This window comes from Chelon labrosus, assembly GCF_963514085.1.
Source record: "Chelon labrosus genome assembly, chromosome: 20".
NCBI classification, from domain to species: domain Eukaryota; kingdom Metazoa; phylum Chordata; class Actinopteri; order Mugiliformes; family Mugilidae; genus Chelon; species Chelon labrosus.
Window position 1 is genome coordinate 314,543 of NC_140353.1, and position 24,458 is coordinate 339,000.

General features: G+C 45.9%; 1 protein-coding gene across 1 annotated transcript; it reads left to right on the forward strand.

Annotated features, from left to right (window-relative positions):
* The first annotated feature begins 773 nt into the window (after positions 1-773).
* On the forward strand, positions 774-21,363 carry arhgap5 (Rho GTPase activating protein 5). Its single transcript, XM_084569545.1, is given in 8 exon segments — positions 774-1,002; positions 5,240-9,138; positions 10,290-10,443; positions 17,149-17,226; positions 17,500-17,631; positions 17,954-18,059; positions 18,880-19,147; positions 19,149-21,363. Coding segments are annotated over 7 exon segments (4,590 nt in total). The 5' UTR covers positions 774-1,002; positions 5,240-5,406; the 3' UTR covers positions 19,269-21,363.
* Positions 21,364-24,458: the final 3,095 nt, after the last annotated feature.

A 24,458-nucleotide genomic window follows, 5' to 3' on the forward strand; every position in this document is an offset into this window, starting at 1 on the left:
CTGTTATTTTAAACTGTGCAGAAACAAGAACAATAAACCAGCCTCAGTGATCAATGAGCAGATCAATATCATCACTGATTAGACTCAGTGTGAGCCACAGCTGCTTTCATGATACCTCTCGTTATTATTGTCCTAGAGCTGTGGCAACGCTTTCACCGTTACACAAACAATCAAAAACTAGTGTAGCGTTTAAATTCCATAAAACCTTTTAATTATTTTTATTAATTATCGTGTAATAGTTTTATTCTATAACAGAATAAAATCCAAATAATAAAATAAAATAAAGCTGACTTTTTTATTCCATTCATTTTATTTCTTACATCTCGATGTTTGTGTGCTGCTGCTGTAAACACACATAAATAATATATAATAAACTACAAGTACATGTTATCATCACTTCTGTGTAAATATGTTATTTATTAAATATTAAGGTTGAACAGACGGGACATGAAGACACAGAAAAGACTCAACAATGTAAAAACATTTAATTCTATTTATTTTATATTTTATTTATTATTCTGTTAGATTTTCTTTTTCATTTATTAATATTTTGTAATATCTTTATGTCGCTGTGATAAATAACGTAACATGTATTCTACATTATTTATGTGTGTCATATAATTAAATGTTTTATTATAAAAAGTATTTTATGTAAAGTCAGAGAGAGAGAGAGAGAGAGGTAGAGCGACATAGGCTCAGAGTGGGGGAGCGCAGGAGAGAGAGAGAGTCGCCATTGCTGCCGAGGCTGAGAGAGAGAGGGAGAGAGAGGGAGAGAGAGGGAGGGAACGGCCAGGGTTCAGCTTCCAGCGCATTCCTCTCCAACAACACGAAACCCCCGGAAAAACACCGAGGCGTCCCGGCAGACCGCACCTCCAGCTGGACCGGACCTGGGCCCGAGCGTGAGGGCTGCGGAGGCCGCGGACCGTGGCTGGTGAGGCGGACTTTGAGGCTGTTTCTCCTCCGCTCCGTGGTATGTGGATCTGGGAGCGACCATGTTATTAGGTGGGTAGGGGAATGTCTCCGGTCCGGACTTCATTAGCCCCGCTAGCGCTCGATCCTCCGGGGCGGACGCTCTCCGCAGCCCCGCGCCGTCCCGGAGATAAGCGAACCCGGGACCGAGACGCGGGTTTGGCCCGTTAAATTATCCCGGGTTCACATTTTAACCCGATTTATTCCCGGTGTTTGCCGCTGTTAGCATTAGCTGCTAGCTAACTCATCCTCCTGGCATGCTAGGCTAACGGCTAACGCTAGCTGGTCGGGAGAGGAAAGGTGTTTTTTTTTTTTCCTTTTCTTTTCGGGGAGTATCAGGGCCGAGCCGAGCCGAGCCAGGCCGGGCCGGGTCGGGCCGGGCCGGGCTTCCTCTGCCCCCCCAGGGTCCACTCTCAACCCCCGGTACCAACGCCAGCAGCTGCCGGTGATTTCCACGGAGCTTTGACGCATTAAGTGGCCGTTAACGGGTTGTTTTAATCCAGTTGAAGTAACTCATTAACTCCGGTACCGGACACCTCCACCGGTACCGGACGCCTCCACCGGTTTATCTGTCACTCCGCTTCTTCAACCATTGACCCAGAAATAATAAATAATCAGATTTATCTGTTAACGTGAGGTCAGCCTTCATCACCAGAGTCATCCTCACCTCCACCACAAAGTCACTTTATTTAAATGTCTTTATTTAAATGTCTTTATTTAAATGTCTTTATTTAAATGCTCTTAACTTTATATTTATACACATGACCTCTGAGTGGCCACTTCATTAGGAACACTAGCTTCTGTTAACTAGGATTTGTTGTCATTGCTGCTGTACCGACACATGTTCCTAATGTTTTGACATTTCACTGTAGTGTACCTAATGAAGTGGCCAGTGAATGTGTATTAATATATAACTAGTACTTTATCTTGTCTCACACACACACACACACACACACACACACACACACATTAATAAATGAAATATAATATAATTACTGGCCAATTCATTAGGTACATTAGTTAAACCAGTCAGCTGTTATAGCTCAATGCTTGTTATTTTATATGAGAGAACATTTAGATAACAGCTTGTTAATGTAAGCTTTAATTATGGACTATGCTTTATGTGTTTAATATTTAATTAGTTATTTCCAGCAAGCATCTTAGTTTATATTAAGAAATGAAATGTCCTACATGGGAGTTTCTACATCAGTTCATCAACTAGTGTACCTAATAAAGTGGACAGGGTGGATAAATAGGCTCATGTAGTTTAAAGTAGTGAAATATCTTCTTTACTATATTAATGTCAGTTTTATAGTCTTTAAAGCAGAATAAAAGAATATAAATATAAACTCACTAAATAGCAGGACGTTCAGAAATAATCTGTGGACCGCCAGAGAAACATTTTTATTTTAATATTTCTGGTTTTTAATATAAAAGGAGCTGCACAGATTCTGCAGAGATTGTTCAAAAAAGAGCCAAAGAGAGTATGAATGTTCTCAGTGTTAATTATTAATGAGCTATAGAAGAATATACAGGATGTAGTCCAGGAAAACATGAATAAATAAAACAGATGTGACATGAGAAAGAAAAACCACCAACAACAATAAAACCAATCTATCAGACGTTTTATCCTGTTTATTAAAACATGTTACGGTGAGTCTGTGACTTAAAATAAATACTGAAAACCTTAAAATATTATTGCAGCTCATTAATTATTATTTATGCGTCTGAACATAGAAAAAACTCAGAAGTAGGAAAAATAAAAACACTTCAGGACAATAAAATCACAACATGACAGACGTCACTGGACGTTTATTCTGTTTTAAGTTTCTTTATTGTTTTCTATCGGTTGTGTGGTTAAATACTCGTGTTCATTCTGGAAGTCAGACGCTCGGTTCAGGTCTCGACATGATTTGAAAGCGGGTGAGGTAGTTTTTGGGATTTTCCTGTGAAGGAAACCAGGAAGCAGCAGCAGCAGCCTGACACGTGTTAAATACCTTTGACTGAGAGGAATCAGAGTCGTGGTTGACATTAACGTGATGTGACGTCTGGGGAGTCGTCTCTGAACCTCAGAATAAATCCCAGATTTAAAGTAGACTCCACTCTTTCAGATTTATTTTTACCTGAACCTCCAGCCAGCGCTGCTTTAAAAGGCTCCCCGTCCCCGGCTGTGTTTCAGGGCTTAGCAGCGTTCAGTGATACCTTAATCCCCCCCCGACACACACACACACGCACACACGCTCACACACACACACACACACACACACACACACACACACACCGCTGCCTCTGACCATGGAGGCTACTTTTAGCCGTTAGCTTGGTGTCAGTAGGACCACCGTCTTTATTCTGACTGCAGGATGAAAACAAACAGATCTCTGTGATGATCTGTGATGAGCCCACTTCATGGAAACGCTACGTCCTGCTAGTAGCTTCAATATAATGATTTAAATCTGACATAAAGAGATTTCCTCCCAGCTAACGTGCTCCCTCGTTCCAGAGGTTTGTGGTGTCAGAGCTGAAGATAAAGACGTTTAAAACAGTTTGTGTTTCTGGTCATGGCTGCTGGTTGGTTAGAGGAACAAACTGAAGGACATATTAAAGTCTGTCTTAGTTAAAAGGTGAATTAAAATGACTGTGAAGCTTCTCAGTCGTCCAGGTGGAAGGTGATCCAGAGACGACCAATGAATCAAAGTCATCTGTTGTTGATGTGTTTCTGTCAGAGCATCAGATCAAACATTAAGGTCTGTTTACCCTGAAGCTTCCTTTCTGTCCTTCCTTCCTCGTCAGGATCTGATCACCTGTCAACCTTCATCTCAGGTGTGTTTATACCTGTCTGCGATCAGGTGTATCACTAGGAGCTCGTGTGGAGGTTAGTAGTAGCGTTAGTGAACCTGACGGACCGGCCTGGCGGGTTCCCCTCCCATACTGTGAGCTCGTGTGTCGGAGGTCCAGGTAGAACAGCTGCAGCTCTTTGTCAGGTGGTTCTAAAACAAAACGATTAAAGTCAGTCAGTTAGTTCAGAGCCAGAGAAACAACCTCTGCTTCCTGTCTCCTCTGCAGCTGATCGCGATGATTCAGGCTGATCTTCCTGTAAAGTGAAACCAGAAGTAGTGAAGTGGTTTATCAGTTATCAGCCTGTAGTCACGTCACGCTGGAGTTCAGACCTGTTTAACTGTGACTATCGCACACAACTCAGTCAGATGGAGGCGATTCATGTCACCTAATGTTGAACAGGATTAATAATCCCAACCAGGCGATCAGGATTAAATGTTGATCTCTAATTATGTCGTCCTGAGTCGCTGCTGCTGCTGAATCTAACGAATGTGTTTCACTCTCCCAGCGACGCTCATCATTTCTAGGTCAGTGGCTGTCAAAGGGCCGGAGTCGATGCTGTTTTTATCCTGCCTCGGCACAAATTGGTTGAAAGCTCCTCTTTTTTTTTTCTCTGCGAGAGGAAAAGTGACATTGGAGCTCAGTTCATGATTGAATTATTCTCCTTCTCTTATATAAACGTCACACTTTCACAGTCTGTCCTCCCTGAAGATCACAGCTTTGGAAACACATCTCTGCTTCCTCGCTTCCTTCCTTCCTTCCTCGCTTCCTTCCTTCCTCGCTTCCTTCCTTCCTTCCTTCCTTCCTCGCTTCCTCCCTTCCTTCCTTCCTTCCTTCCTCCCTTCTTATCTTGTGACGTGTGAATCTAGATTAACACATCTGGTTTGTCTGTTTAATAGAAACATATCCGCGTGTGTCCTAGAGGAGCATGCAGGCTAACAAAGAGCTAATTATGTTTAATGAGGAGGTGCTGTGAGGACAAATAAATTTGCATTTGTTTGTTTTTTCCAATCACATGTTGACGTAGATTTCTAACCAGAGGATGACAGAAGATGGATTAGAGGATTTTATGAATCAACATCAAATCGTTAAATGATTTGAATCGGAAAATAATTTTTTTTATTTCTATCGTTTAATATCGTCATAATATTATCAACCTGCAGGATGTAATAGCAGCGTTAAACAAAATACATTTTCACTGAGCTAACATGAGGCTTGAAACTATTTCTGGTTTGTTTTGAGACGTTTTGAGACGTTTTGATTGGTTAAAGGAGCAAACTGATGGACATATGAAAGTTAATAGGTCAACAAAAGTTTAATTCAAATTAGATTTGGTTTCTTGCTTTCGGTTCATTAGTTGTGTGAGAGATTTGTTGTCATTGTCTCCAGAGATGTGTTTCATCTCGTCCTAATTGTGATCTCTTGTGTCTTGCAGGCAGCTGATGAAAGGAGAATCCAGCTGCTCTGTCCCGGCTTGAAGAGGATAGAGAACGAGAATGAAAGTGCCTTTGCACCACTGACAGCCAGAGTTGGAATGATATTCTGACCTTTTTTTTTCCTGAAAGTGACCGAGCTACTAGCGATGAGCAGCGCGGGGATATAATGGCCAAGAACAAGGATGCACGACCGCCGACGTTCGCTGTCAGTGTGGTCGGCCTCTCGGGGACGGAGAAGGAGAAGGGAAACTGTGGTGTGGGCAAGTCTTGCCTCTGCAACCGCTACATCCGCCCCGATGCAGACAACTACTACTCGGAGCACACCTCGGTGCTCAGCACAATAGACTTTGGAGGACGCGTGGTCAACAATGACCACTTCCTGTACTGGGGGGAGGTGTCCCATCGAGGGGATGAGGGGCTGGACTGTAAAATCCAAGTCATCGAACAAACCGAGTTCATTGACGACCAGACGTTCCTCCCTCATCGGAGCACCAACCTGCAGCCGTACACCAAACGGGCGGCGGCCGTCAAGCTCCAGTCGGCAGAGAAGCTGATGTACATCTGCACGGACCAGCTGGGCCTGGAGCAGGACTTTGACCAGAAGCAGATGCCGGACGGGAAGCTGAACATCGACGGCTTTGTGCTCTGCATCGACGTTAGCAAGGGCTGCAACAGGAAGTTTGAAGACCAGATGAAGTTCGTCAACAGCCTCTACTCTCAGATCGTCAAGTCCAAGAAGCCGATCGTCGTCGCTGCCACGAAATGTGACGAGTGCGTGGACCAGCACCTGAAGGACCTGCAGTCGTTCGTCGCCAGCAAGAAGAACCTGATGCTCATCGAGACGTCGGCGCGCTCCAACATCAACACAGAGCTCTGCTTCAACGCCCTCATTCAGCAGCTGGACAAAACCAGAGGGAAACCAAAAACTGTGCCATACCAGGAGGCCCACAGAGTCCAGCGGCAGCTCGTTGCCTCGGTAACTGATAGATTTGAGAAACTGATGGTACACACGGTGAGGGATTATCACACCACATGGAAAGCTGTGACGAATAGCCTGAGGGGTCAGTCTGATTATGATGAGTTCATCACCCTGGAGGGCTCCAGGAAAGCACGCAACATGTTCACCAAGCACATTGCACAACTGAAGCAGGAGCACATCAGGAGGAGGCGGGAGGAGTACCTGACCACGCTGCCAAAAACCCTCAACAACCTCCTCAACAACCTGGAGGAGGTGGAGCAACTGTCATGGCCCGAGGCGCAGAGCGTCATCAGGAACCGGCACGATTTCCAGTACTGGTTTGTGGTGCTGGAGCAGACGCCGTGGGACGAGACGGACCACATCGACAACAGCGACCGCCGGATACCCTTCGACCTCCTGGACACGCCCGACGGCGAGAGGATCTACCGCAACCACGTCCAGCACCTGCTGTCGGAGAAGAGGAGGGTGGAGATGAAGGAGAGGTTCAAGAAGACGCTGGACAGGGTTCATTTCATCAGTCCTGGGCAGCCCTGGGAGGAAGTCATGTGCTTCGTCATGGAGGACGAGGCCTACAAGTACATCACCGAATCAGATAGGAGGGATGTTTACTGTAGACACCAGCAGGAAATAGTTGAAAGGGCCAAAGAGGATTTTCAGGAAATGCTGTTTGAACACGCTGAGCTTTTCTACGACTTGGACCTGAATGCAACACCCAGCTGCGACAAGATGAGTGAGATTCACAGTGTGCTGAACGAGGAGCCGAGGTACAGAGCGCTGCAGAAACTTGCCCCAGATAGAGAGTCGCTCCTCCTCAAACACATCGGGTTTGTTTACCATCCCACAAAGGAGACATGCCTGAGCGGGCACAACTGTGTGGATCTGAAAGTGGAACAGATTTTAGCAAACAGGCTGGTGCAGCTCGACCACGGACGCTCCAACCTTTACTATAACAGCGCCAACATCGATAAGATCAACCTCTGCCTCCTGGGGAAGGAGGGCCTGTCCCAGGAACTAGCCAATGAGATCCGGGCTCAGTCCACAGACGACGAGTACACCCTGGATGGAAAGATTTACGAGCTGGAGCTTCTCCCTGTGGATGTCAACTCCACGCTGCTCTTCAGTCACACGTGGGTCTCCACCTTCAAACCTCACGGCTGCTTCTGCGTCTTCAACTCCATCGAGTCGCTCAACTGCATCGGCGACTGCATCGGCAGGATCAGAGCAGAGATTTCACAGAGCCGACGGGATAGATTCGCTCAGCCGTTGCCTTTTATTCTCATCCTGGCGAACCAGAGAGACAGTGTTTGTAAGAACATACCGATCCTGAGGCACCAGGGCCAGCAGCTGGCTAACAAGCTGCAGTGCACCTTTGTTGACATCCCAGCCGGCGCCTTCCCACGCAAATTCACAGAGTTCCAGATCAAGCAGGGGCTCCGAGCAGTGCTGGAGGGGCTGAAGCACAACTTTGACGTGTTGGCGCCGCTGCCTTGCATCAAAGACATGTCTGAGACGGACCTGAGGATAGTCATGTGTGCCATGTGCTGGGACCCGTTCAGCGTGGACCTCATCCTTTCTCCTTTCCTGGACTCACACTGCTGCAGCGCCGGGCAGCCGGGTCAGAGCAACACGCTGATTCTGGACAAGATCATTGGAGACAGCCGGCGGAGGATCCAGGTCACTGTCCTCTCCTACCACTCCGCCATCGGTGTCCGCAAAGACGAGCTGGTGCACGGCTACATCCTGGTTTACTCCGCCAAACGCAAGGCCTCGATGGCAACGCTGCGGGCCTTCCTGGCCGAGGTCCAGGATGTGATCCCTGTGCAGATGGTGGCGATCACTGACAGCCAGGCTGACTTCTTTGAGAACGACGCCATCAAGGAGCTGATGACAGAGGGCGAGCACATCGCCACGGAGATTGCTGCCAAGTTCACGGCGCTCTACTCGCTGTCCCAGTACCATCGTCAGACGGAGGTTTTCACGCCGTTCTTCAACGAAGTCCTGGAGAAGAAGCCCGGCATCGAGAGTTCTTTCCTGTTTGACAGCTCATCTCGTGAATGCACCACCGGAGCCAGTGAGGACGTCTTCCCCACGTCGCCCCACAGCCACTCGCCGGCCTACAACCCTTACTACCCAGAGTCTGACGACGACAACGAGGCCCCCCCTCCCTACAGCCCGATAGGTGACGACGTTCAACTCCTCCCGACACCCAGCGAGCGAGCTAAGTACCGGATCGACCTGGAGGGCAACGAGTACCCGGTCCACAGCACGCCTGTCGGAGACCATGAACGCAACCACAAAGTGCCTCCGCCTGTCCGCCCCAAGCCGGTTCTCCCCAAACCCAACGTCAAAAAGCTAGACCCCAACCTGCTGAAGACCATTGAGGCCGGCATGAGGAGCAACCGGAGGATGCACCGCAGCCCGGTGCTGCACGCTGAAGATGTGGAGGCGTCAGACAACTATGCAGACCCCGTGGACACCCTGCTGAGGTCCAGGGGGTTCCACGACGACATATATGCCGTTCCTGACGACGCTCACAGCCGCCCAGTCAAAATCAGAAACTCCTTTGGTGTGTTGCACGGCCTCCACACCGGAGGGGAGGAGGAGAATGGGTTCGACCGGAAGTCTCAGGCGGGACGGCGGCCGTCCAAGTACAAGCACCGCTCCAAGATCCTCTTCAATAAGACCAAGGCCTACCAACGACGGTTCCACTCCGACAGTGACGGCGAGGAGTCTGGCCCCGCCACGCAGAAAAAGAAGAAGGGACGAGCCCACCGGGGCAGCGAGGAGGACCCACTGCTGTCCCCCGCGGACCCCTGGAAGGGCGGCATCGACAACCCAGCCATCACGTCCGACCCTGAGCAGGATGACAAGAAAGTCAAGAAGAAGAAGCCTCCCAAGCCGCCAAAAGATACCAAGAAGGTGAGTCTCCAAAAAGAACAATAGCGAGTTCACAGAGAGAAGATGTGAACGTCTGAGAGAGACGAAGCTGAATATGAGAGAGAGCTTGTGTGATATGATCTGTGGTAAAAGGCCTGAGACTCCTATCAGCAGTAAACTAATGTGATAATTGATTGATCGGCCCCGTCGCTGCAGGAGTTTATGAGCCTCTGTGTCTCAGACGTCCCAGACCAGCAGTAAAGATGCTTGATAGAAGACATCAGAGCTCGGAGTCGGTTTAATCTCTGAGAGGAGCTCGAGTCTCACGCTTCACAAACACAGAAACTAATCTGAGACACAAATACTGAGTGAAGATCTCAGGAAGCACCAACAGACTGAAATATAAAATGTATTTTGGTTTGATAAAAAACACAAAACTGTTATATTCAAATCTAAAACAGAAAAAACTGATTCACATTAAAAATATTTTTTATTCTCTTAAAAGTGTAGACTAAATATTTTTACTATTTTAAGTTTTTAAGCTCAAGCAGACGTTGGGTCACATCTCATTCACAGTATGTTTTGGTTCTAAATAGAATTATTTTAATTTTATAATGCTAATCAGTTAGCATGCGTCTATGGCATTGGTTTACATGTAATAAATTAGCATAGCGCCTAGCTGATGATGATGATGATGATGTTGCAGCTTCCTCGTCTCTCAGCAGATTGATTGACAGCTTCTTACTCAGACTCAGAGGTCTCATCTGATTGGCTGCCCTGAACCACAGGAAGCTAACTTCAGTAAACACACATGTCTTGAATCAGAGTTGAATAGTTTCTGAATGCAGCTCTGAGCTGAGGGAGAAGGTAGGAAGAGGAAGGAGCCGCTGTCGGCATGACAACACTTTGAAGAGCAGGGCATTGTGGGAAATGAAAGCTAAAGTTCCTCCTCGTTAACGGTTTGCTCTGTTGTTGTCTTCTTGTCCTCCTCTCACTGTCTTTATTACTCCTCTATCTCTAATCTCTGGTTTCCTTCCATTCATTTCTTTCTCTTTCTTTTTTCTGTCATTCTTTTCATTTTCACCTCCTTTGTTTCTCCTTCTTCCTTTGTCGTCCTTCTTGTGTCTCCTTGTCTGTCTTTTCGTCCCCCGTCCTTCCTCTCCATCTCATCCCTCTCTTAATTTATTCTCCAGCCCAAATCCTCCAAACCTTCCAAGCCCCTGTACCCCCCCACCCGGAGGACGTGGGAGAGCAACTACTTCGGCGTCCCCCTGCAGAACCTGGTGACGGCCGATCGTCCCATCCCGCTCTTCGTTGAGAAATGTGTCGAGTACATCGAGCGCACAGGTGAGTTTGTTTTCCTTCTAAACGGACGTTCAGGTGTTTCTGCTGCTTCTGTGTGCGGTGACAGATTACAGAGATCAAACCCAGATTAATGAACAGCAGCAGAGAGATTCACAGGAGGACGTGAGATCCATTAATCAGAGAGAGGAGAGGAAACGTGATGATGACACGTTAATATTTGATGCTGGCAGATGCTGGGATTATACGTCAGTGTTTGAACAAAATGAGGAATTTAAGAAACTGATTGGTTCATGAAATCAAACATCTATTTATCTATAAACATCAGAAGCTATTGGTTCTAGACTCAAGATGTTTATTGTCACATGTTCAGTAAAAACAGAAGAAAGAAAAGAAAGAATAAAACAAGAAGCAGGAGAAATCAGTTCAATTAAAACCTGACTTTAGGAGTTTGATGGTGATTTGGTTCCAGAGGTTTGTGGTGTCTCCTCCATCTTCTCTTCTTTCATGTGTCCTGATCTGGATCTAGGATTTATCACCAGAGGATGAAGGAGACAGGTTTAAAAGATGAATCGATGTCGGATCATTCAAGGTTCAGTTTAGTTAAACCCAGCTGTGAGTTTAAATTAAATCTTCCTCCAGAGTTTAAAGCTCAGAAACTACATGAATGTTTTCAGCCTCATTCATGTGACGAGGGTGAAGCTTTAATGATTCTCTGGATGGTCCTGGCCTGCTCAGAGGTCAGAGGTCAGAGGTCAGAGATTCAGACGTGAACAGATCGACAGTGAGACATAAAGACGACTCCCAGCGTCTGGGATGTAAACCAGAGCAGAATGAGTTCCTCTGTAACATCAGCAGGCTTTAAAGCACAGAGATGTTCTGGTTCTGGTGAGGAGAGATAATGTGGAGGGGGAGGGGGGGGGGGCGTTAAAACCGTCCGACGTGGACTGCCATGAAATCTCAGGATTAATCCTGCATTAGTTTGGCAGCCTCTGACGGGCTCATGTAGATCCAGCTCAATATCAGAACACACTGAGAGGATTTTAGAAGGAAGAGAGGAGAGCGTGTTCATATGACGGTAGGAAGTGTTCTCTGAAACATCATTCAGCCACAGACCACCCTGGACCATGTGTAAATACATAATGAACCTGGTTAAACATTCAATGTGTGTGAAATATTCATGTTACTGGTCAGAAGGGAAAGAAGCAAAAGATGCTGAGGGTTCTTATCAAATCTATTTCATTCATTCATTCATCTGAATGAGCTGTTGAGGTCGTCATGACGTCCTGCAGTTACTTCAACACACAAACCACATGGAGACCATGAGACTGTATTTTAACTGACAGAGGAGTGAGCCAATCAGGTAACTACCTGAGGTTCAGAACAGCCAATCAGGTGAGACCTTTGACAGCTGAGTTGTGGTGAGAAGGTGTCGTTCAATCTGCTGAGAGACGTATAAACTCTTCATGAATGTATTTGAAAGCTAGGAAACTAGCCTCCTAGCTAACAGTAGCTCTACCTAGCCTCCCAGCTAACAGTAGCTCTTCCTAGCCTCCCAGCTAACAGTAGCTCTACCTAGCCTCCCAGCTAACAGTAGCTCTTCCTAGCCTCCCAGCTAACAGTAGCTCTGCTTAGCCTCCCAGCTAACAGTAGCTCTACCTAGCCTCCCAGCTAACAGTAGCTCTACCTAGCCTCCCAGCTAACAGTAGCTCTACCTAGCCTCCCAGCTAACAGTAGCTCTACCTAGCCTCCCAGCTAACAGTAGCTCTACCTAGCCTCCCAGCTAACAGTAGCTCTTCCTAGCCTCCCAGCTAACAGTAGCTCTACCTAGCCTCCCAGCTAACAGTAGCTCTGCTTAGCCTCCCAGCTAACAGTAGCTCTACCTAGCCTCCCAGCTAACAGTAGCTCTACCTAGCCTCCCAGCTAACAGTAGCTCTACCTAGCCTCCCAGCTAACAGTAGCTCTACCTAGCTCTACCTAGCCTCCCAGCTAACAGTAGCTCTACCTAGCCTCCCAGCTAACAGTAGCTCTACCTAGCCTCCCAGCTAACAGTAGCTCTTCCTAGCCTCCCAGCTAACAGTAGCTCTGCTTAGCCTCCCAGCTAACAGTAGCTCTACCTAGCCTCCCAGCTAACAGTAGCTCTACCTAGCCTCCCAGCTAACAGTAGCTCTTCCTAGCCTCCCAGCTAACAGTAGCTCTTCCTAGCCTCCCAGCTAACAGTAGCTCTACCTAGCCTCCCAGCTAACAGTAGCTCTTCCTAGCCTCCCAGCTAACAGTAGCTCTGCTTAGCCTCCCAGCTAACAGTAGCTCTACCTAGCCTCCCAGCTAACAGTAGCTCTACCTAGCCTCCCAGCTAACAGGATGTGTTTCAGGTGCTTTAGGTCTGAGAGGAACCTGGTGGGAGCTGGAGGTGAGATTGTTAGTTGGTCTCTAGAGGATGCAGCAGGCCTCTGCTTGGATATCCTGCGTGGCTTTGCAGGATAGGTCGTGATCTTCCGTTCCTCCTAAATGCAGCAGTCAGGGATCAAGCTTTCAGCTTTATTTGACGGCACAGAGCTCACATCTCTACTTTGAGCTCTCTCAGCGTTTATCTCTAATACCTCATTCAGTAGGAAGAGGTGAAAGGTGAGAAGACATGGGTTTATCAAAGAGAGGAGGTGACTGTTAGCAGCCACGCTAATGCTAGTAAATGTTTATTAAAACATAATCAGGACATATTTGAACTTTATATGTGAATGAAGATTCAAACTTTGTTGAAAGTTTCTCCTGAAGAAGTTCAAACAAAGACAGAAACCTCTAATGTTCATTAGTGATCTGTAAGGACGGCTCCATGGTTCCTCTAATATCTACCACAGGACTGAATAATTAACTCCTCCTCTTCATATTTTATGGAGCAGGAGCTGAGCTGCTTTTAGGATGAAAAGCTTCAGAGGTTTTAGAGGAGTGGAAATGAGATGTGCTGACATCCTGGTCTTTTAAAAGTTAAAACCTGAATCTGGTATGAGTCGCCTCCACCTTCACGTTTGTTCCCCGTCAGTGAATTAAAGGTCACTCGGCTCCAACCTGAACCTTAATCTGGGCCTGAAGCCAAAAACGTTGACGGCACAACGGGGTCGAGTTTGGCCTCGGAGAATAAAAGCTTTTGACGAAGAGAAGATGGTGAACACAGAGAGGACACGCAGCTCTTCACCGCTGAACTCGATTAGAGGAGTTTTATTAAATGTTTCCTGCTCCCCACAGACATGAGGCGGCGTTTGGCACGAAGGGGGGAGGAAGGAGAGAGAGGGGGAGGAAGGAGAGGGGGGGGAGGAGAGAGGGGGGGGAAGGAGAGAGGGGGGGAGGAAGGAGAGAGAGGGGGAGGAAGGAGAGAGAGAGAGAGAGACGTGATTAAATGGGTTTTTGATGCTGATGCATTGGGACGTCCCGTTGGTTGTTATCTCAGCAGCTCAAACACGAGGACGGATGGATGGAGGAGATCACTCTGCTCCTCAGAATTAATTTATATTAAACTGGAGCTGCAGCAAACGAATCATCCATCAGCTTTTATTTTAGTTAATTAACATTAAACCTTTGGTTAATCACTAAATAATAAACTTTCATTCAAACATCATCAGGTTTGATCATGACATCTATGAAACTTTTATCAGATGATGGCGTTCAGTCAGATTTATTGACTCACATAGAACCATGATGATTGTGTCTCGACTTTAAACGTGATCTAACGTCTGTTCATCAGAGACGATCAGAGTTATGATCGACAGCAGAGTCGGCTTTAGACCAAAACTAAACAGCTGATGCACAAATGAGCTGAAATAATTTATCTAATGAAGTTTATTGTTTGTTTGTTCTCTGCACTGAAACAAACATTTAGTTCATATTTATAGTTTATTGTGTTTCCTTCAGATCAAATGAAATCCACCTAAAACAGACTGAAATGATCCAATGAGAAATAAATATGTGAAAGAAACAGAACAACTAGAACCCTTTCTGTTCTAATCAGAACTAAGAGATGGTCTCATGGTCTCCTGGTCTCATGGTCTCCTGGTCTCCTGGTCTCATGGTCTCCTGGTCTCCTGGTCTCATGGTCTCCTGGTCTCATGGTCTCATGGTCTCCTCAGATGGAGCCGGAGCAGCGTCTGGTTCCAGAGGATTCGTTTCTAACCAGAATTATTCAGCAGTCGTGTCGACCAGGCTTCACACAAAGCTGATTATCGTCTCTGTCGGCTTTGAACTCTCAACACGAGCCATAAAAATAAACTGCAGCCTTCTCCTCCTGCTCCTTCGCCTCCTCCTCCTCCTCCACCACCTCCTCCTCCTCCTTCACCACCTCCTCCACCACCTCCTCCTCCTCCTCCTCCTCCTTCACCACCTCCTTCACCTCCTCCTCCTCCTCCTTCACTACCTCCTCCTCCTCCTTCACCACCTCCTCCTCCTTCACTACCTCCTCCTCCTCCTTACTGATCAGCCAAAACATTAGGTACAGACCATCTACAAGACAGAGGAGGTTCCATGTGGCCTTGAGCCTGGAAGACAGTGAAAGTGTGTTTTCTCTCATCTCTCATTTTATCTCATGGTGCTGCTGACAGTGATCACATGATTATAATTTCCTGTAGCTACATAAAAACATGTCAATCAACTGGATCAGTGGCTCCCATTGGTCCAGATCAGTGTCATCACTGTTCATGGTCTCTGGTCAACGCTGATTGAACGAAACCTTTAGTCTTTTGTCTCTGAAACAGGAAGTTGTTAAATCTATTGTCTCTCAGGAATGATTCGGTGACAGTTGATGTTTCTTCCCGTTTCCGTGGGTTACGGTTCAGCTGCTGCTCTGAGCGTTACTTCCTCTGGTTTCTGGGAGGAGCTCGAGGCCGATGGTGGGTTGAGCTGTAACCACATGAGATAAACCACCAGCTCAGTGTGTGTGTGTGGTTGTGGTTACGTGTGGTTGCATTGAAATGAAACACACACACACACACACACCATTACTTCCTGTAGCCTCCAGTCTTAATCTCTTCCCTGTGGATTTCCTGGTCACTGACTCTGAGACACCAAGACAATACAGTGTGTGTTAGTGTGTGTTACTGTGTGTGTCAGTGTGTGTCAGTGTGTGTCAGTGTGTGTCAGTGAACAGGTGAAGCTCTAGCCTCTTTCTTTCATCCAGTTGTCTCCTCCCTCTGGGCAAACTCTGCCTCCCTCGCTCGCCCTCTCTCTCTTCATTTGTTGGTTCTCTTTGTGTGTGTGTGTGTGTGTGTGTGTGTGGGGGGGGGGAGAGATGTATCTGATGTATTGTGTAAATTAAAGAGGAGAATGAGAGGAAGAGATGAATGTTATTGTGTTTATGCAGCCTCGTCCAGTCAGAGCTGACCTGAAGGTGAGGAGCAGATGAAGGATGAAGGACAGATGACTGTAGGCAGATTCAGACTATGAACACGTGACTGACCACTCATTAGATTCTTATTATTTAATATGGTCAGGTCAGCTGGAGCCTCCTCTCATCTCCACTACATTCATGGTGTCTCTGATCATGTGACCTCCTGTTAACTCCTTCTCTCATTGATTCATACTGAGCCGTGGTTGACTCCACCAGCTCATTACCTCCATCCAGTCCTTCTTCCTCACCCTGAGGATTGTGGGAAAGGCTGCGTTCGGGGTCCTCTGGGGAAAACCAGCTCCTACCTGCTCATTAATCTTCCTTAAAGGAGTCAGTTAACGCGTCATATTCTGTTTTAACGAGACCCAGATAGAGAAAGTGGAGCGTCCTCTGTGGAGGAGCTGGTCAGTGAACGCCTCGCAGAGTCAAGGAGGGTGGATTTAAACTTGACTGATTAGGAACACGTGTCAGTTCATTATACAATAAACCCAGTTATTAGAAACTAAAGCTGAACCTGAACCACGGAGTCTAGAGTCACTGGTGTACCTAATGAAGTGGCCAGGGACTGTGTCTCTCATATCTGCTGTTAAATGTCCAGTGATGGACTTTCACTGGTTGGAGTGACTTCCTGATGTTATCATGACCGATAGAGATGATGATGATGATGATGATAATGAGGATGATGAGGATGAGAGGAGCTGTGATACAGTAACTGTGTGTGTGTGTGTGTGTGTGTGTGTGTGTGTGTGTGTCAGGATATTAGATCATATCACTGCAGGACGAGTCTTATCTGATCCCAGCATGCAAACATGGACGCTACTGTTCACTTCCCTCCCCTCAGGGCTGTGTGTGTGTTATAGTGTGTGTGTTATAGTGTGTGTGTGTGTGTTATTGTCTGTGTGTGTGTGTGTGTGTGTGTTACTTCCTGTTGAGAGTACGTTTCCTGTGAAGGACACAGATTTAGTCTCAGGGCGTTGGACGGGTCGTTCTAAGGTCAGCTGAATGCTGAGTTCAGGGCACACAGACAAAATGTGAAATATGAGCTGCCTGTGTAAAAGACAGAGAAGAAGAAGATGATGATGAAGGTGATGAAAGATAGGAGTTAATAATATAAATATAGATCATGATCTGTTAGTGGAGGTGAGCCACATGAAGTCAGGTCTGACACTGAGTCACTGGTTTAACTGAAGACACTGAACAGAAACGCTGCTGTCCTCAGGATTCACTCTGGAATCAACACAACACCTCTGCAGGGACAGAGTCTTTCTGAATTATCAACAGAAATTATTCAAATAGATAATAATAATAACTTTATTGAGTAGAGGCACGAGATGTCTTCTCTGTTTAATCATGTTTTAATGGCGCTGTTGTTGTTGCAGGTTTAACCACCGAGGGTCTGTATCGGGTCAGTGGGAACAAGACGGATCAGGACAACATCCAGAAACAGTTTGATCAAGGTGATTCATTCATTCATTCATTCATTCATCCTCTCACCTCTGCTCCACACCATCAGACTGATCATCTGCCCCCTGCTGGACTCATCCAGGCTCTGCTGCTTGTTAAGAATATAATTTATGTTGTTATTTCATTGAATCTACGATGGCGTCATCAGATACATCAGATACAGCTGATATAATATATTAATATATATTTTAGTGGAGCTGTCCCTCGTCTCTTGTTAGTCCTGCAGAGGATGAACCGGTGACCTCTCTCTCTCTGTGTCTCTGCAGATCACAGCATCGACTTCGTGGCGATGGACGTGGTGGTGTACACTGCTACTGGAGCTCTGAAGGCGTTCTTCACCGACCTGCCCGACCCCCTGATCCCCTACAGCCTGCACCCGGAGCTGGTGGAGGCCGCAAGTAAGAACCCACACGGAGCGTTAGACCCTGGTTAGCTTAGCTTAGCACAGATCACACTGGATCTCTCTGATGTCCCTAGTTGATGAACAGAACAATCTGCTTTAAATGGTCCAAGAAGGAACTGGATCTTTCCTGTTTGTATTCTCTTTGCTACCAGATCAGCATGTTAGTGTCAGGGTGAGCTAAACATTAAGACTCAGATTAGCGGCTAACAACAGGCTAGCATACATGTATGAGTCACATGACTTTCCTCTCAGCTGTGTCGTTCATAAACAATAATAATGATAATAATAATTATAACATGAATGTGTTTGTGTCTCAGAAATCGTGGACTACATGGAGCGTCTGCAGGTTTTGCGGGAGATTGTGAATAAGTTTCCTCCAGTTAACTACCAGGTCTTCAAATACATCATCACACACCTGAACAGGTAACCAGCCAACACACACACTAGTATGGTATCTCTGTGAGGACATTTGACATAAGGAACCCTCCAGCAGATACAGTGAGGACTGACCACAGTGTCCTCAGAAAGATAGCTGGACATGAGCTCTCAAACACACACACACACACACACACACACACACACACACACACACACACACACACACACACACACACACACGCGCCATGTGCTGTTAGCAGTTAGCTGTACTGTTAGCATACCTGGTGTTATTAGCAGTTAGCTGTTGTGTTAGCATACCTGATGTTATTAGCAGTTAGCTGTTGTGTTAGCATACCTGGTGTTATTAGCAGTTAGCTGTTGTGTTAGCATACCTGGTGTTATTAGCAGTTAGCTGTACTGTTAGCATACCTGGTGTTATTAGCAGTTAGCTGTTGTGTTAGCATACCTGGTGTTATTAGCAGTTAGCTGTACTGTTAGCATACCTGGTGTTATTAGCAGTTAGCTGTTGTGTTAGCATACCTGATGTTATTAGCAGTTAGCTGTACTGTTAGCATACCTGGTGTTATTAGCAGTTAGCTGTTGTGTTAGCATACCTGGTGTTATTAGCAGTTAGCTGTACTGTTAGCATACCTGGTGTTATTAGCAGTTAGCTGTTGTGTTAGCATACCTGATGAGGTTCTTCAGCAGCTTCTAAACTAGAAATCTTAGTCTGTGGTGATTTTAAAGCGCCGTCGTCTCATCGTTCTCATCGTTCTCATCGTTCTGACTCTGGTCACATGTGAACACCACCAGGTCTGAATCACTTCCTGTCCTGACCCCTGACCTTTGCTTGTTTCCTGTGCAGGGTCAGCCAGCACAGTAAGACCACCCTGATGACGGCCGATAACCTGTCCATCTGTCTCTGGCCCACCCTGATGCGTCCTGACTTTGAGAACAAGGAGACGCTGTCCACCACCAAGCTGAACCAGGCCGTCATCGAGTCCTTCATCGTTCAGAGCGACTACTTCTTCCACGGCGGCGAGGTGGCCGAGAGCTCCAGCAGCGAGGGGACGCCGCCGCCGCACTGCCACAACATGGTGGAGGCTCTGCTGCCGCTGCAGCTGCCCCCTCCTCTGCAGCCGCAGCAGATCCAACACACCCTGCCCCCAGACCCACTCTTATAGGAGCCCCAGGAGGACGCTGGGAAACGTAGGCCAGCTGCTCACGGCCGGCGGTCACCTGGAGATCAGCTGATGAATGAAAACAAAACTGAGACGCGTTAGGACTAAATGAACTGATCTGGTCTGGCACATAGAGACTCATCGATCAGCAGCACACAAAGGGAAGTCCAACCCTCCACCTGGAACACCCAACGGGTCACCTGACTGATGGACGGGTCACCCGACTGATGGACGGGTCACCTGGCTGACGGGCGGGTCACCTGACTGACGGGCGGGTCACCCGACTGATGGACGGGTCACCTGACTGACGGACGGGTCACCCGACTGATGGGCGGGTCACCCGACTGACGGGCGGGTCACCCGACTGATGGACGGGTCACCTGGCTGACGGGCGGGTCACCTGACTCTCTTGTCTTCCTGCAGAGTTCAGCACAGGAAACGTTTCTTCTTCTCTGAGAGTCTGCAGGTGGAGGCGGAGCTATTAAACACTAATGAAACGAAACACTACGTGACCTTTGACCCTTGACAGGACAGCACATGCACGAGCTGTGTCAAAGGTCACATGCCAGTTTCACGTCTGTTTGACTTTTCGTTCTGTCGTTATTTCTTTTTTTTATATTTTTTTGTAACGTCTGATTTCTACCCAGCTGTGTTTGTGTGTGTGTGTGAGAGTGAGTGTGAGAGTGTGTGTGTGTGTGTGTGTGTGTGTGTGTGTGTGTGTGTGTGTGATCTGAAGCCCCTCCCCCTCCCCTCCCCTCCATGAGTGATGAACCACTTCCTGTTTGCTCGGAGGCGTCTTCCTGTTTCTGTTTGTTGATTCTCTGCATGTCTCTGTTTTAGTGGAAAAACAAAAAAGTTTAAAAATGAAAAGTGTAACGCAGCTCTTCTTCTTCTTCTTCTTCTTCTTCTTCAGATCTTTTTATCTGAATCTGTTTCTCAGAAAAAAACTAATTTTTTTCTTTTTTCCCTTCAAGAAATCAACTCTTATCATATTTTTGGTTCTATGTTTCCCTCAATAGACAGAATATATATGAGTATATAAGAATATAAAGAGCTGAGGTACTGAGTGTGTGTGCGTGTGCGTGTGTGTGTGTGTGCGTGTGTGTGTGTGTGTGTGTGTGTGTGTGTGTGTGTGTGCGTGTGCGTCTCTTCATTGACGATCTTTCTGTCCGTCTGGATCAAGTCGCTGCTGATCGATCACTCCAAACATTTATTTGGAACAAAAAACCTGTAACAAGACAGTTAGCACATGTCGTGTTGTTAGCAGTTAGCTGGACTGTTAGCAGTTAGCTGGACTGTTAGCAGTTAGCTGGACTGTCTTTCTTTATCCGTTGGGTGTCCAGCTTGTCTTGCGTCTCCTGTCGCTCTGGATCAATACGCTGTCGATCGGTCTCTTCAAACATTTATCAGAAACAATGAACCTCTAACTTTTACTGTTTTGTTTTTTAACTTTAACGTTAACGTTCAGTTTTCAGGTACTTTGTGTTTCACTAAAGGGAAACAGACTTTAAGTCGAGTTACTGATGATATTTTACAGTGTAATCAATATAAATGTATTGATCACTGCTCATCAGCTGATTTATTTCAAAGGAAATATTTTGTGGCGTTCAGGTGTCACTGACGTGTTCAGAAAGCGTTTGATCCAGACGGACAGAGAATCACAACAGAAGGTTTAAACCACTGATCGTATGGAGCCTCCATGGGACGGCTCATCGTACCCAGAATGCATTGCACAGAGACTCATCCAGGATCATCGCTTTTATTCTGAAACATCTCGATTAATCTCAGTTTATTACTGAATCTGTAACGTAGAAATAAACCCAAGACTGAACTGGTTGGACACGAAGGGATCAGCTGAAACCAAGATGGCCGACTGTTGGCTTTTAATCTGAGACGACGTCAAACTGAAGAGAAAGAAAAGTCTGAGGCAGCGTTGAAATATTCAGAAAATATTCAGTAAATATTCAGCAGCGTCTGATGATGTTTCCACCAATAAACAGTAACTCAGTGGTTCTGATCATGTAGTCGATGAGAGGCGTCACTCTCACCTGTACAAACTCTAACATCTGCTCTGTATTATAGGAAATGAAAAGATTTTCACAGATGAAAAACTCTAAAACTTTTTTTTTGTTTTCTCTCCATAAACTTTCAAATAAAGTTTCTTTTTTCCAAAATGGCTCCTTTTGTCTTTTTTTTTGTCGCTAGAAGATAAATAGAAGATAAACTGAAGGCTGGACTGTTAGCATATTTTTGAGTTAGCGTTAGCAGTTAGCGTTAGCAGATAAAGAGCTTTTATTTGTCATTATATTATACAAGTATCATATAACGAAATTACATAGACGGACATGGAGGGTTGGTCCTGAGCCGCTGCACTGGCGCGCGCCGCCACTGTGGGCCACCTAGCATGTTAGCTGCACTGTTAGCAGCACAGTTAGCGTTAGCAGTTAGCTGAACTGTTAGCAGTTAGCAGCACAGTTAGCGTTAGCAGTTAGCTGAACTGTTAGCAGTTAGCTGAACTGTTAGCAGTTAGCAGCACAGTTAGCGTTAGCAGTTAGCTGAACTGTTAGCAGTTAGCAGCACTGTTAGCGTTAGCAGTTAGCTGAACTGTTAGCAGTTAGCTGAACTGTTAGCAGTTAGCTGAACTGTTAGCTCACGTCCCGTTCACGGCAGTTACAGATGTTCAGACATCGGTAAGTAGCTGGACCGTTTTTACACCTTACGTTGTTAGCAGCTAGCTGTTAGCACGTAGCTCGACGGTTAAATTAAAATTACATAAAGACGAACTTAAATCCTGACTTAATTTTTTATTTTTTTTTTCGTGAACAATCAGAAAAATGAGTTTACAGCTAACGTTAGTTTTAGCTTCCTAGCTACCATTAGCATACAGTGCTGTGTTATTGTATTATTGTGGGTTTAAAAGAGACGACGTGCTGTGAAATATGTTTTAAATCTTTTTTGAACATGCTATGCTATGCTAACAGTTGCCCTCTGTTTCCAGCCGTGATGCTAAGCTAATCTAAGCATCGTTTTGACGTCCAGCTGCTTTTCAGCTCAAAAACCTGAAACAGATCAGGATGAAGGTTAAACATAAAATACATTTAAGATGAAAGAAAGTTCCTGTTTAACTGAGAAAAGTCTCTTAAATGGTTCTGAGCTCAGGACGTTTATCTGTGAGCTCAACATTGAAGCAGTTTATTAAACAAAGTGAATAAAAGTTGATGTGATTGTTTCAGGAGCAGCTGTGATGATGTTGGTGGAGAGAGAGCTCCCTCTGGTGGAGGAAACCCGGAAACACATTCAGCTAAAGGGTCATGGTTCAGTCTAACTCATTATTCACTCATTCATTTTAATCTGTTCTGTATCTGATGTTTTCTAGATATAAATATATAATCATAATTTATGGTCCAACTAAATCTCAGAAGTTACTCGTGCACGTTTACAATAAAATACAGTTAATAAAGTCCGTCACAGACGTTTCTGATGATTGATTCATTAATTAAAGTTTCATTATTAAGATCAGAATGACTTCACTAGTTCAATTCAATTCAATTCAATTTTATTTCTATAGCGTCAATAACAATACAAATCGTCTCAAGACGCTTTACAAAAACCCGGCCTGAAACCCCCAGAGCAGCCTGAAGGCAACGGTGGCAGGAAAAACTCCCTTTAACAGGAAGAAACCTCGAGCAGAACTAGTGTACCTAATGAACTGGACAGGGACAGTCCACTGCCAGAGTTCAACAGAGTGGACTTTAGAGTGAATGAATGAATGAATGAATAAATTAATGAAAACCTTTTTATGTCTTTATTCTGACTGATCTGATTTAAATGTTTAGTCTGTTTCAATGAAACGTGTAAATAAATTCTGTGGACGACACCGGACGGCTCCTCAGCATGAGACAGACACAAAACCAACCTTCAGGATGTAAAGATGGATTTAGACACTAAATTACATCCAGTATCAATAAAACCAAATAAAATCAATAAAAGTAAAAATAGGACTTAATAAAATTATACACTAGACTGAAAGTAAAATGTTTAAAAATGTTCAGAAAAGAAAAGTATTTTATATTATTTATGTTTTATTTATTTTATTTGTATAAATTAATATTATTATTTCTCATGAGGAGGATAAATGAATAATTATGATTAATAATTAATAGTATTGTTTTCAATACTGTAATGTAAATGTGTGTATATGCACTAGCTACCCCCCCGTTACATTTTGAGTATTTAATTTTTCTCGGTTTACATTTCCACTAATATTGTTTACCTTGTGTGTTATTACTGTTCTACTACCGGCTGCAGGGACATTGTACCACGTATAACTCTCATCTCAATGAACTGTTGATTTCTTCTTCTGCATTTCCAGCAGCGTCCAGTCGGGGGCGTCGGTGACTTCCGGTTCACCTCATCAGAGAGAGAGAGAGAGAGAGAGAGAGAGAGCTCCCCATCCTCCCCCCTCCTCCCTGAGGAAGGGAAGCACCACACCCTGTCAGCCAATCAGAGCTTGACTCCACCCTCTCCATCACATCATCTCTGTTTCCAAGGTAACAGGACCCCCCTCCCTCTGGCTCCATACTGAAAGGTGCCGCATCATCCTCCTCCTCCTCCTCCTCCTCCTGCTATCCGTCCATCCCTCCGTCTCCCTCTGAGCAGGAGCTAGTTTAGCTTTAGCCTCCCGTGAGTTAGCATCTCTCTCTCTCTCTCTCTCTCTCTCTCTGCAGTGTCAGAGGCTCCTCCCTCCGTCTCTGCATCCGCCAACATTATCAGGAGAAGAAGAAGAAGAAGAAGAAGAAGAAGAAGAAGAAGGAAAGAAGGATCTTCCCTGACGGAGGAGAAGAAGAGATGTGGTACGTACCCCTCGACCTGCTGCCTGATGCTAACATACAAACAAAGAGGGAGAGGTGAAGGAGGAGAGGTGACTCCCATCCTCCCCATCCTCCCCCTCTCCCCCTCTCTCCCCCTCTCCCCTCTCCCCCTCTCCCCTCTCCCCCTCTGTCTCTGCTGTAAACAGGGGCTGGTTTGTCCTGGTTGTGTCCTCCTCGTCCCCTCCTCGTCCTCTCGCTCTGTCTCTGATCAGGTATTGATCTCTGGTTGGATCTGATCAGTCTCTCCTGGAGGTAAATATGGTCATGTGACCGTCATGTGACCACACCTACTCAGCTCCAGGTCAGACTCTGATCAGACTGATCACGTGACCAGTGTTGATCAGTGACGGATGAGAGGATGAAATGTTCAGAGTGAATGTTTCGTCCTCGGT